Source organism: Rhamphochromis longiceps, linkage group LG4 (assembly GCF_057381845.1).
Source record: "Rhamphochromis longiceps isolate RC_006_pf linkage group LG4, R_longiceps_female_GT1.1, whole genome shotgun sequence".
Classification (NCBI taxonomy): Eukaryota; Metazoa; Chordata; class Actinopteri; order Cichliformes; family Cichlidae; genus Rhamphochromis; species Rhamphochromis longiceps.
The window spans coordinates 12,307,007-12,321,485 of NC_140560.1; the positions used below are offsets into that span (position 1 = coordinate 12,307,007).

The 14,479-nt window shown below is 41.6% G+C and overlaps 1 protein-coding gene across 1 annotated transcript; it reads left to right on the forward strand.

Annotated features, from left to right (window-relative positions):
• The first annotated feature begins 63 nt into the window (after window positions 1-63).
• LOC146671149 (lysosomal leucine aminopeptidase-like) lies at window positions 64-9,138 on the forward strand. The gene is made up of 11 exons (XM_085403332.1): window positions 64-320; window positions 2,163-2,385; window positions 2,496-2,579; window positions 3,739-3,874; window positions 4,351-4,491; window positions 6,263-6,407; window positions 6,960-7,160; window positions 7,305-7,445; window positions 7,539-7,724; window positions 8,216-8,322; window positions 8,442-9,138. Exons 1-11 carry the CDS (start codon window positions 251-253, stop codon window positions 8,616-8,618), a joined length of 1,611 nt encoding a protein of 536 aa, XP_085259458.1. The 5' UTR covers window positions 64-250; the 3' UTR covers window positions 8,619-9,138.
• Window positions 9,139-14,479: the final 5,341 nt, after the last annotated feature.

Consider the following 14,479-nt stretch of genomic DNA (forward strand, 5'->3'; position numbering starts at 1 on the left):
CTCAAAACTGAAAACCATGTACTCTTGTTTACAAACTATCTTAGTTGTTCCAGCAGCTTGTCTCGAAGTGTTTTCACGTACTGTTCCCCTTTTCCGCTCCTGGCCGCAGCCAATCAGGAAACTGAGCTCGCGTCACCTTTGGACTTTCCTTGCATAGAAAAGACAGATTTCCTCTTTACCCGTGCCACTTCTGTTCGAACCATTTCTATGTCCCGCAGCAGTTTTAGTTTTCAGCTCCATTCTCGCAGACATGTCTCCACTAAATTGGTTACATGCCTGTCTTTTATTCATCGTGGCTGCGACCTTCGCCTCTGCTGACAGTAAGTAGGACAAGTAGGGGAGACCGGGGATAGTTGTAACGTGGGTCAGTTGTAACACTTCAAATTTCTCCAATCAGGGCTAAGTTTCAAATGATGTGACTCATCCTGTGCATGCCCAATTCAGTTCTGCTATCACATGTGAAAAATCAGCACATTTTGTCAAAAACAGACAATTTAACACCAAAAAAAGTAATTTGTATGCCAAAAAGTAAGGTTTTCTACTTTATTTCAATTTCTAATAGCATTATCTGCTTTGCAGTTAAAGTCATCAAACTTAAATTATGTTATTTGTATGTCTATGGGGATATATTCTGTGTAGGTCTTTAGTGCTAATGTTTTAGCCGTTGGCTGTAATGTTAGCTAGTTCATGGCTATAGGAGTCTGGGTCAGTTGTAACAGCAACAGTCTGGGTTAGTTGTAACAATAATGCAGATGTTACAACTTACCACACTATTACTTTAACTTATATTAAACAAGTTGGGGCAACGACATCAGCAGAGAGAGGTTCACTGGTCGCTTTTGTATATGTGGTTAATGCCATTGGCAACACAATTCCTCCACTGTTTGTGTTCCCACACATACATTATGCAGACCTCTGTGTCAGAGATGGACCAGTAGGAAGTACTGGTAGTGGAAATAAATCAGGATGAGTGCAAGAAACAGATTTCCTCATCTTTCTGAAGCACTTTGCAAACCACACCAAGGTATGATAAAAAGTAATGGAATTGCGATGCTGGTGAACAACTACATTTTTTCAGCTTCATTGTTATGTTCAAAATTGGTGCAAGAGTTGTAGGTTATAATGCCCACTGAGCCAATGAGGCCAAACTCTAGGAAGACCAACCAAAATTAATGAAATATTCAGTTGCAGAAAATTCCATAATTTGTCTTTTTTGGGGGTTGGAATATGTTCAAAAGCTAGATTTCTGCATTCTGTCACACACACACACAGCTACATAAATGGATGTAAGTGCATTCATGTGTTGAATAAACAAAGATTACATGTTAATATTTTGTCAGTACCCTTATTTCATTGTGTTACATTTTACCCCAGGATATGTTACAACTAACCCAGACTATGGGGTTAATTGTAACATTTCACTCTTTGTGTTTGAGACCATACCATGCAATGGGTAATTGTGCTGCAGAGAAAATAGCTGTACTATTTAATAGCAGAGACATGTAAATACTTTGCATTACATTTTGAATCCACTACCTTAAAAGAGCTTCAATTTACAGACAGAAATGTCAAAAATGTTACAACTATCCCCGGTCTCCCCTACATGAGAAGTCACTGGTGATTGTTTAAGGATCTGAAGAATCAGAATCAGAATGTCTTTATTGTCATTGTCGCAGGTACATCCAAAATAAAAGTGGTATCCGATCAGTGCATCATCCATAGAAATATAAAAATCTAAATTAAACAATAACATTTAATTAAATCACTAAATAAAATAAATAAAGTGCTAATAAGAATAGTATGAGCAAACATTCCCACACACATGCTTCAGTCAGTGCATAGATCATTTCAAGAATGGCGTGATGGACATTTTTTAGTAGCAGCATTCAGACATGTTATTGCGGTTGGGTAAAAGCTGTGTTCGACTCTATTTGTCCTTAAACTAATTGCTCTGAACTGTTGCCCTCGGGCACACAGTACAAACAGGGAGTGTCCAGGGTGTGAGGTGATACAGTGATCCTTTGGTCGGTATTAAACTTTCATTTTTGTTTGCACCCATTAATTCATCAGAACAATATAGAAGGAAAAAATCCATAAGTAAAGGAGCTGGGATCTGTGCCTCCCTTTTTGTTTATATTTTCATTGTGTTGATGTGTTCTCAGAGCTGACAGCAGCCACTGTGTACTGGGACCCCGATCACAAGCTTGTCAAGTTAAAGGAGGGGGTGATGGAGGTCGAGGGGGATGCTTACGGGTTCCTGAATGACACCCTATCCAGTACAGGCTGGAGTGTCCTTGAGATCCGAGCAGGGTATGGAGAGACTCCTGAAACGGATGAGATCACTTTCTTCCTGGCTGGCTACCTCGAAGGCTTCCTGACTGCCCAGTAAGTGCTGTCAGTTCTTATTATAATCTTATTTCTTTCACTCAAATTCTGAGTCTGGGCATTTTGTATTCATTCTTATACTTGTACTCATTCTTCCTTTTCTTCCCGAGGCAGATGATGGACCACTACACCAACATGTACCCGCAGCTGATCACCGACCCAAAGATGCTCGACCCAGTTCAGAAATTTATGGAGTGAGTCTGTTCCCTTTTCCTTTCAGAGTTACAACCCGAGCAGCAGAAATGTCACATCTACTTCACAATCTGTCATCTTCAATATCCTCTTCTGAAAAAAGTTCAACCAAACATTTAAGCACTCTCAGCGTTGGCATTCAGCCACTCTTGACCACAACAGAGGTGTGGTCAAGAGGCGGGGGAGAAATATAGGAGTGGTGGAGAACGAACTTAACCTGCGTGTCTATTGTCTTGCGTAGTTTGGGAGATGATGATGGGTCGGGTGGGCTGCTGCGGGTTCTGTGGGCCCTGGTCCGGATGGGCCTGGGCCCCCTGGCCTTGGTGGATTCCAGAGAGCGGGGATGCCTCCGTGGGCTCGGTCCACTCTGGTACAGCTGGCTGCTGGCAGAGCCCACGGACATGTCACTGCAGCCCCCTCTGGCTTCTGCTCCTGGATGTCCTTCATGCCCTGGGGGACGGGGGTATGGCTCCCCACACCCTCTAGCAGATCGTTTAATGGAGAAACCTTTTGAATACAAGTGTGCCCATCCACACAGGTGTACACACGGGTGTTCACAAACACAAACTACACCTTTCTTGGCAAAAGCACAGTCTTGCGTGCTCCACAATAACATTCAACATTGAGTATTTACGGTTACTTACACTTAGCCAGATTATTGCGACGGTGTCGTACTTATTATATTGCTCTCTTTTTTACTTTCTTTTTTTCTCTTTTTTTTCCTTCTCTCAACAGGTGATCCAGATGATTTTTTTAAGTGCCCTTTCTCACTGTCCCTCTTCACCTGTTTTTCCCTCCCTCCCTTGCTCACTCCCTCTCTTTCTCCCTTTCCTATCCCCCAGTCATGTTTGTCCCATCTGTAAAACTGAAAATAAAATAATGAATAATAATAATGAAGGTCATTAAAATGGACTAATACAGCAAGCCTGTGATGACCCACTTGGCAAAGTAAATCTGTTGGGCATCTTTCTTGGCCTTCAGACAGTAATTCTGACGGCTAAAGAACCAAATGGGATGGGCGGGAAAAAAAGACCATGTTGCAGAGTTAAGAACATTTTTGATCAGGTTTTTCTACTGATGCAGTATTACGGTGGGGTTTTGTAAAGTAGCATTTATCCATTTAGTTAAATTTCAGTCTAAATATGATTCTTGTACGTTTAGGGAGCAGGACTCATGGGTCAGACAGCAGGTGAACAAGAGCTCCGATCCTCTGTGGAAACACGCCGGCTTCATCATGGCTCAGCTGGACGGATTGCAGGCAGGAGTGGCAGCGTGGGCCGAGAAGCAAGGGAAGAAGGTAGGATAGCCGTTTGGCTGGATTTTTGTCCCACAAAAACGCAACAAAACACAAGAATGTTTAAAAAAAAATGCTATCAAATAAATCTGCACTCTGAAATGCAGAAGCATCAACCAATAATTTTATATCAGGTTTCACAGGCTTAAGTCATGTTAAATATAAAAAGTAGAAGTAATAGTACTTAAGAAGATTTTCATGAATATGCTATAGAGCCAATAGTGATATTAATGGCAGTAAAAGTAATACTACATACCAGCAGTTATGAATGCAAATAATTTATTTGTTTAAAGAATCCACTTTGATTTGCTGTAAGATGTGAATTATTTTTAATATTTTCTTTTCTCATAATTAATTATTTTGTAGCTTTTATTCCGTGTTTTGTTTTGTTTTTGATAAATGGCCGTCTCACTTCAGGAGCAGCAGCACTGTTTGTTTGCATTTGATGACCAGCTGTTTATCTGTTGTCCTTCCCAAAGCCGCTGACGCTGTTTGACGTCCAGTTCCTGAACTCTGTGGGAGACCTGCTGGATCTGATCCCAGCCCTGGTCCCCAGCTCCTATCCTTCACTCAGAGACTTCAAACTTCCAGGGATGGGTCACTGCTCTGCACTCATCAAGGTCAGAGGTCAAAACACAAGTTAATCACAGACTGTATATAAAAGATGGATATAGAGACCAAAAGTGAAGCTAGCGATGCCTAAAATCAACTCACTCTTTCTTCTGGTTGCAAAAGGAAGTCTGACTTTGAAGAAGCATCTGCTCTATGAACAGTGTTGGGGAGTAAAGGAATACATGTACCGGCGTTACGTATTTAAAATACAAAATATGAGTAACTGTATTCCGTTACAGTTACTGTTTAAAAAGGTGGTATTCAGAATACAGTTACTTTGTTGAAATAAAGGGATTACACGGCGGTCTTTTCCCATTTCATATGTTAGGCTATGCCCTTTCTATTTTTGGTAATTCCACGCTGGTGGAAATAAATAAAACACACATTAAGAGGCTCTAATGCCTGTGTCTCCATCTCGCGGCCCATGTCACCTCTATTTGCATAATGACGTGATGAAATATTTTTAAAATTATTGTTCAACAAATTATTTAATATGAAGGCAAAAGGTAGAGTGTTACAGGTATAGCCCTAAAGAATGCCTTTCTCTGTCTCTCGTTAGCAAAGTTGACCCAGACAACAAAGTAAAGCTAGTTTTTGGCTACGAGCCCGACACGGAGCCCAGCGCATTAGCCAGACGTCCCTTTACTACGGTTTGGAGCCGCGGACCTGTTTTATATATGCGCAGAATAGTTTTCTATATGAGATCGCTGCAAAAATTTGCAGCCTTACCTAATGTCCACCCTACTGTTACTCATTTTATATTAAGATTTAAAAATCTAGTTGGTAATGGTATGGCGAGTATAGTCTTCAGTAATAGTAATAAATCGCACAGCAATCGTACATTCATGTAATTGTACAAAAGCTTGATAATATATTAAGTAATCCAAAGTATTCAGAATACGTTACTCTCATTGAGTAACATAATGGAATATGTTACGAAATACATTTTGGGGCATGTATTCTGTAATCTTTAGTGGTTTCAAGTCTTGGTGAATACATCAAAATGTTCCATTTCTGCAACATAAAACGAGCAGTTGATAAGTTCACTTTATGAAGATGTGGTGTCTCCTCTTGCTCGTCAAGTTTGAGGGGGAAAAAATATGGCAACCGATAAAATGCCAAACCCGAGGATCTAAAACACAAGTCTGCGCACAGCTTACAGTGGCCATCTTTTATATACAGTCTACGATCCTGATCAGGCTCTTATTCTTATTAGATATTAAAAAAAATACACATAACACAAAAAGCAGCTGATGTATATGAGTAGTTCCTCAAATTTACTTCACAGCAAATTAGTAATGCTTCACTGACATCAGCTGTAACCTGATTTTCATAGGTGTGCAAAATAAGAAGAACAAGAAACTACCAGTGAAGAGCAAATTTCCTGTGTAATCGAATGTGCTGGTGCATTAGTGCAGTAACGCATTATTCATCTTTATTTCATATTTAAAGAAACTAAGTTTAATTTTCAGTGACATAATTAAATCAGGGGACAGTTTTGTACACAGAGGTGCATATTCTAAAACCTGTAACTTCAAAGTGTTTTTTGCACGGCAGCTTTAACAAATGTATGTTTGTGCTAAATAACAGGCCAAATTTAAAAGTCCTATAACGTCACCTGTTCTGACTTCTTGTCTGTTTTGTTGCTTTTGTTGAAAGGAAACTATCGAATTTAAGTTAATTATCTAACTAAACCAATGTTATTATGTTGGTTAAGCTACATAACTGTTGGACATGACGCACGATTGTCTCATTACTGATTTCTGTCATCATCTTTAGATGCTGCCGGGGTACGAGAACCTCCTGTTCGCTCATTCCAGCTGGTACACGTACGCTGCTTCGATGCGGATTTACAAACACTGGGACTTTCACATCAGCGAGCCCCATACAGCCACTGGAAAACTATCCTTTAGCAGCTACCCTGGTATGTAAGAAAGCAAGAGCATCAGTGAAAAATTTTTACAATCTTTTAAAACGTGTCCTATCCAAGACAGGCAGCATTACAATCAGTAACTGCACAGACTAGTACAACACAGATGAAAATACACAGCAAAAACACACTAAAACTATAAGAATGTAAAACTGATGGAGTAAAATACAAACACAACCAACATTTATGAACTGCTGAAACAAACATAAATAAAAGTAAAAGTCACTGAGTTTATTGAATAGTACTGTGCTGTTAATATTCATGCAGTACATTTGTAGTAGCTGCCTCCAGGTCAGTTAAAGACGTCTTAAATGGATTTGGTGAGATCAGCTTCTTAAGTTTTAGAGTTTTGCTGATGATTCCACTTCGTAATTCAGTCAGTGTCAGCCATCTCCAGAAGGCCAACCATTCATTCTGCTGTCTCTGTATAACAATTTTGGTTATCTCGCCCTCTTCACACATGGCACACATGCAAAAAGAACATCATTATGGAAGAAGATCATCCATAAAGCTCATGTTTGTAATGTGGCTTGTTTGTGGCTTCAGGGTTCCTGGTGTCGCTGGATGACTTCTACCTCTTGGGAAGTGGTCTGATGATGACGCAGACGACCAACGTTGTCTTCAACTCCTCCCTTTTTGACACAATCACCCCAAATAGCCTACTGGCCTGGCAGAGGGTCAGGCTGGCTCACAGTTTGGCAAAAACCGGAGAAGAATGGGCCAAAACCTTTTCCATGTATAACTCTGGTGAGCATGTCTGCCTTATGTACATGGATCTTTATACATGAAGCACAGAAACTGTGCTGTGTTTTGATAGAAAAAGCTAAATCATGCTCAGGCCTCTTTATTAAACTTTTTTCTCTTCCATAAATCCACCTGTAACTCTTGCAGGAACCTACAACAATCAGTACATGGTGTTGGACAGAAGCAAAGTGAAGCTGGGTCACAGTCTCGACGACGGTGCGCTGACTGTGGTGGAGCAGATCCCCAGCTTGGTGGAGTACTCGGACCAGACACAGACTCTGCGCAGAGGCAGCTAATCATTTTCTACATTCAATTGTATTTTGTATCGTATTTCATTTTTAGACTTTTCTGTGATTTCGTCACCACATCCATTTCTTACAGGTTATTGGCCGTCCTACAACATTCCTTTCCATCGGAAGATCTACACAATGAGTGGTTACGTAGAAATGTGGGAGCAGTACGGAGAGGACTTCTCCTATGACCTCTGTCCCAGAGCCAAGATCTTTCGCCGTGACCAGTGTGGCGTTAAGGACCTGGAGTCCTTGAAGCGCATCATGAGATTCAATGGTGTGTGGCTCCATCTCAGCTTCTTAGTTTTAGCTCATTCTGCTGACTCTTTGTATGTTGCTGTTTCATAAGCTAGATTTTTGGCTGCAGTACACTTCATTAGTTACATCTTGTTAGAGGCACACATTCAACAAGCTGCTGGATTCAAATCACATCTAGTGGATAAAATGACACTGGAGGCCCCTTCAGTACTTTTTTTTTTTGTTTGTGTAAACTGTCACTTTCAAAAAGGCAGTTTGAGATAATCTGAGCTTTGCGACATGGTGCGTTATCCTGCTGGAAGAAGCCCTTACAAGATTGGTAGACCATGGTCAGTTTGAACTTTATTAGGTTGTCAAGTTACTGGTATTTTATTGTCTGATTAGATTTTTGCATTAACAAGTAGTTGAACAAGTCTAATTACGTGGCCTTTTTTTATTTAGCTATTCTGAAGCTCAATTCTCAAGCTTTAGCTTCAGCAAGCATGATATTTTTGGTTTGCTTGTTTTCAGACTATAAGAAGGATCCGTACTCAAAGGGTGACCCCTGCAAGTCCATCTGTTGCCGTAAAGACCTGCGAGGAGAGGATCCTTTACCAGGAGGCTGCTATGACACTAAGGTATTCCCAGAGCGCCACAATAGCCTTTTCATCAGTAGCAGTCATACAGGTTTCATGAATTCAGATGCTTTTAAGCTCTACCCAGCTTTCTTCTTGTTGGCGTCTTTTTCCCTGTGCAGGTGACAGATTTCCACTTGGCTGGGGATTTCCGTGCGGAGGCGGTGAACGGGCCGACAACACAGGACGGACTCCCACCGTTCTCTTGGGACAAATTCAGCAGCATCAGTCACCAGGGCCTGCCACAGTATTACAACTTCACTTTTGTCAAGATGCAGCCCATTCTTTTCAAACCATGAGCATCAGTGTGTGACTGTGTGCGCACGATAGGGATTCTTTCAGGGTAATGAAGGTCCACAACCATCGGTTTTATCTGTCCTTTCCATTACCATCCTGCAGATGATTTTTTTTCTACATGTTTACTATTGCATCCATGAGCAGATCTGCTTTTTTCTCCGCTGTCACTTTTTTATAGGATTTCATTCAACGCTGGTAAACACAGATTTCTGATCTATTTCTAAACACGTTTTTTTTCCCAGGGTGTCCTGTGTGCAGCCATTGGTGCCTTTGATGCTCACAGTAGCTTTATGATATAATAAAATACCAAATCACAAAATCAGCAGATGTGCCACCTTAAAGTAAAATCTTTATTTTTGATGCTTGAATGTCTTCATATATACAAACACTATTGCTGCAGGAGTAGAGGAAACAATCAGTGCAATGCCGTACTCAGGAGCTGATCATCTCTTATGATCTGATTTTTGTTTGCTGCCTTTTGATTGTGCTGTGTGAAATTAAAAACCTCTTCTTGTATTTTTGTGTTTCTTTGCATGTCTACGTTATGCCTTTATTCCATTTTTGTTTTATACTTAAACTCTCACAGTCTGGACTTTCAGCTACTCTGGTTTAGTGGATTATTCATGTGAGTTTGAAGCTTTCATAAATATTTAATGGAAAAGTAAGAAAGCAAGACAATTTGAAAACATGTCTTCATCTGTAGTTGTCATCCGAAAAAAGTGATTTTTGGTATTTGCCTGAAAACGCCTGGCTCTAATCGCCAAACAAGCGAAAATAACGCCATACCGCTTCATAACACTTCTCCCACGTTTTACTTCAAATGGACCAAAATAGTCCACTCCAACAAAGCTTAACGGGGATTTCTCAAGGGTTACTCTGCTTTCATGCAACTCAGCCAGCTGCAGCTGGCCTGCAGTTCCATGAAACCTTCCACAGGCCACACACCTCGACATAAGGCGCCAGGAACCCAGTATTTTTGATGCAGCTTTGAGAGTATGTGGTTCTTTTCACCATGAACCACCTCTTTATGAATATGCTTCAGAATTAGATTAGAAATATGAAGATCTTTGACCTTAAAATCTTATAAATACATTTTTTTTAAAGAAATGTGAAGATCTTTAGCGATTATGACAGGATGCTTGGAATCTTCTGACATGACAGCTCTACTCAGATGTCCGACAGCCCGCAGCACATCATCCTCCAGAACAGGATTCACCTTATGTATGTGGCTGCTTCGTTTCAAAGTCTCTCCTCTTTGGAGGCAGGAATATCCTTTAGGGATATCTTTTCCTCTGACAGAACTTGATTATTTGCATCTCAGCATCCTCAACCTCTCCCAATGAAAGAAAGCCGTGGCAGAACTCAACCCTGTGATGAGCACCTTCAGACTGAGTTGTATCAGATGGAGACTGGAAGTCTGTCTTGTTCTTCCTGCGGTGCAATAGCAAGGTCTTGAACCTCAAAATCCAACCCATCACCCTGATGAGACAAGTCCAGAATGAAGCACAATGGATTAAAAGGGTCAGAGGATGATCATCATCATGTGCTTGTGAGACATCCATGGCAGCAGACACCTTAACTTCAGGATCTTCATGTTAAAGTTATTGCAAGTTCTGGGTTCACAGGCCAATTGTTCTCTGGCTGTGTAACAAAATGCAGGACCAGATATCCATTCAGTGTAGAAAGGTCTCTGCCTTCATGCCTCTGGAGGCAAAGTCTGCAGGGTTATGCGTTGTGTTTACATTCCTCCACTGGGAGGCACTAGAAGCCTTGAGGATCTCTGACACTTGGTTCACCACAAAAACACGGAACCTGGAAGTCTCATTATTGATATATTTCAACACTGCGGTGCTGTCTGTGCAAAATACTGAGTTTAGGAGAGGTAGTCTCAACTCCCTCCTCCACATTTTATCCTCGCAAACTGCTACCACTGCTGGCATCATTTCCATGCGTAGGATTGTGACTGGTTTTAAAGGCACACTGGACTTTCCCATTATGAAGGAACTGTGTATCTGTGAGTGACTGGTGTGCAGCAGCAGGTAAGTAACAGCGCCACACCCCTTTCCACTCGCATCTGCAAAGTGATGCAACTGAGCAGTGGCCGTCTCTCCAAAATCAGGTTTTACATTTACAATGCATCTTAAATGCAACTTAAATGCATCTGACTGTAGGCACCACCACAGTCCCAATGCTCCCTCAACAGGTCACGATCCAGGTCTATGACCTTAACTTTCTTTGCTCTTTCCTCCTCAGGTATAACTGCCAGAATGCTGCAGCTATTACTCACTTTGTTAAGTTGAAGCCACCCCTGGCACAGATGTCTCTGAGATCTGAGTAAAGATTGATGGCTTTGTCTTCAGAGCCTATTGAAGCAAGGCAGTTGTCCACATAAAAACTATACAGAATGGTGTCTATCACCTGCTGGCTGAAGTATGCTTTGTTGTCCTCTGCGCATTTCCGCAGGGCATAGTCGGCACAGCTTGGAGAGGATGTTGCCCCAAACAAATGAACACCCATCCTGTACTCTTGCATGCTCTAAAGTCATCACCAGGCCACCAGAGAAATATCAATAGGTCAGAATCTTCCTCTGGCACATGCACCTGGTGAAACATAACCTGGATGTCAGACATCAAAACAATAGGCTCTATTCTGAACCTCGTCAGTACTCCAACCAAAGCATTTGTTAAGTCAGGGCCACTCAGGAGCTGCGCATTAAGAGAGACACCCTGGAATGATGCTGCACAGCCGAAGGCGACCCGCATCTTCTCCTTGGTAGGATGGTAAACCCCATGGTGAGGGATATACCAAATCACCCATCACCAACTCCAGGAGTTTTGAGTCTTCCTTTGACAGCCCATCTGCTCATCATGGCTGCTCTCAGGGAAGTCCATCTTGAACTGCTGTTTCCATAGCTTATCCAGTGTGACAGCAGAAACTCTTTTGGGAGTAACTGTTGCCAAACATCCTGGCCTTCCACAGCATTCTCGATTAAGTGGCCCATGCACTGTCCAACCAAGCACAGTCTAACGGTGAAAGGTCCATCACCGACACTCCGGATGACCTCCAAAGGTTCCAGAGCTCTGGGCATATTCATGCCAATCAAAAGCTCCACACTGGACTTCATTTCTGGCAAATGAACATGCTTCAAATGTGCAAATCATCCAGGACCTGTTGATGTGGGACGTTACCAATATCTACAGGCATTTTGTGCTGAGTGAAGAGGTCAGGTATATCACAGTATATGTCACTGTCCAATCCAGCAACTTCAAGTTCAGGTACAATGAAACTGTCCACCACTTTCTCCTGTCCCATAGTGTGCAGGAGAATCGTTGTCTTCCTCCCAGCAATATTCAGCTTGTCCATAAGACCCACTGTACAAAAGGATGCTGAACTCCCTTGGTTCAAAAAGGCAGATGTTTCAACTATTCTTTGACCTCTCTTTGATTTTACTTTAACTGGCATGATGGCAAGCTTACAATCTCATTCACCGGCCCCGTATGACCACTAATCTGGATTGTTATCTGCCTCGTTATCAGGTTTGGCTTCATTCTTCTCCTTGTGGTGGATATGGAGAATACTGGCATGTCTGAAACCACAAATTTTACATAAAAGACATTTTCTGCATTCTTTGCTGATGTGCCCAGTATACAAACAGCCAAAACAGATGCCATTCCTTTTAAGAAACGAAATCTTCTCATTATGAGGTATCTTATTAAGCAGAGCACATGACCCCAGTGTGTGTCCGCCTTTGCAGAACAAACAAGCCTTCACAGTACTGTGGCGATCTTGAGCTCCTGTTTGATTCTGTCTCTTAGCATCAGAGTTGTACCAAAGCTACTCCTTTTAGCTCTTGGATGTGGAGAACGTTTCCCTCCATTGCTGCCCTTGGCTGTTAGATGTGTTGCTGGAACATCACATAGATTTCCAAAGACGGGATCTGTAGCAATTTTAACTTGACACTCAAGGAAGGAAACAACGTCAACGAATTCAGCTCTGCGATGTTGCCTCTCCTGGATGTCACATGCTACCGTTCACCATTTGTCTTTTAACTTATATGGCAGTCTTCTAATCAAAGCAAGCATTTTGGCAGGTGTATTTAATTCAGAGAGATCATTAATCTCTTCCATTGCATTGCAGCATCCACGTAGGAACAAACAGTATGCCTGAAGAGCCTTTCCATCTTCTGATCTAATCAGTGCCCATGAGTGAACTTTGATCAAATAAGAAGATGCAATCACATGTCCATTCCCAAAGTGCTTATAAAGTATCGCCAGTCGTTGCTTCTATGATCTGTTCAAACGAGCACATAAAAGCCTGAAAATGTAAAAGATCGCCATCAAAGGTTTGAACCTCCCTTTTGGGCAGTGAAAAGAGACTTTGCTGATTGACCAACATACATTTTAATTTATTTTGTTTTTCCATAATGGACAACGGATTTTCATTGGCTACTGGATGAGCAGATTGTTGATTAGACAAAGATGGAATTGGTCTAAAAGTGTCAGAAGGCCCCATAAGAGGGGGTGCAGGCCTTTTCCTTTTCATATTATGTTGCACTGTTTTTACTTGAAGCTCTGCATTCCCAGTGATTGCATTACCTTTTGTAAGCGTCTGTGGAACAAAAGTCTGTGCTTCCACAATAAGGATTTCAAGCCTGTTTCCTTTCGTTTTAAAATATGATTCTATTCCATTAGATTTCTACAAAGCAACGATCCGCATTGTGGAACCAGTTCTCAGCACATTCACTTTTGCAACAGTTGCAGCTATATCTGCTTCAAGCTGAAGTTGTTCTTTCTTTCTCCACAACTGCTCCTCCTGTTCTTAAAGAGACTGTTTTTCTTTAAGTATATGTTGCTGTGCGAGCAAAGCAGCCGTTTCAGCTTCTGCCCTGAGATGTGCAGATGAAGGAGATGATACTCTTGAGCTCGACCTACTGCCTTGATTTGACACAACACGTCATCCTGAACATCATTCTGGGGATTAAGACATAATTGAGGTTCTTTTCCCAATGTGCTCTTGCACCTCCACTTCTCCTCCCAGGGAAGTTTCCAGGCCATCATCTGACTATGCTTTGTCAGATGATGGCCTGCCTGAATGTTTTTCAGTTTCAGCAAGCTATATCTTGACATCCTCCATAAACTCTTTATTGTATTTAGCAATGCTTGAGAACCATATATTTTGTTTATCTTTCTCGTTAACTGAGATTAAAGAAAACAGAGACTCATGCAATGCACTGGCATCCTTAAACAAGTGTGTTAACTCATCAAACTGTGATTTAACTTGTGAATAACTTTTATCATCTTTCATTAGCTCTTTAAGAGACATAATCACACTTTTCATTTTGTTTACATGCCTTTTCCGATCTGCTTGGGTGGTTTCAATTTTATATGCAAAAGCTTTCTCAGTGAGAACAATTAATCTTTTATCCTTTTCAGGTTTTCCAACAACAGATGCAGCTTGCGTACCACTCATTTTAAGCATTCAACATACCACTGTCGCCTTCTCTTTCTCTGTCAGACAAGTCGTTTTTGTGGGTGTAGTGGCGGCGGTGGATGGGCTCGCGTCGGCGTTAGAGTCGCCGAGCAGCTGAATAGGGGAATGATGTTGACGCGCTCGCTGTTAAAACGTCAAAATTCCAATTTAAAACTCATTTATTTGTTATCAAAAATCATTAAAATCCATGGAAAAACAGTGATCAGACATTCCAGACTTGAGCGGTCAGCAAAAGTTGTCTTCCCCCGTCACCCGCTCATTCAGAAAGATTCCCTCGGGTGGAGAACAGGTAACATAGTAATCACTACTACTATTACCGACACCACGTGACCCAAAGTTACGCCTATCCACAACACCAGGGATTGTGGGTTCG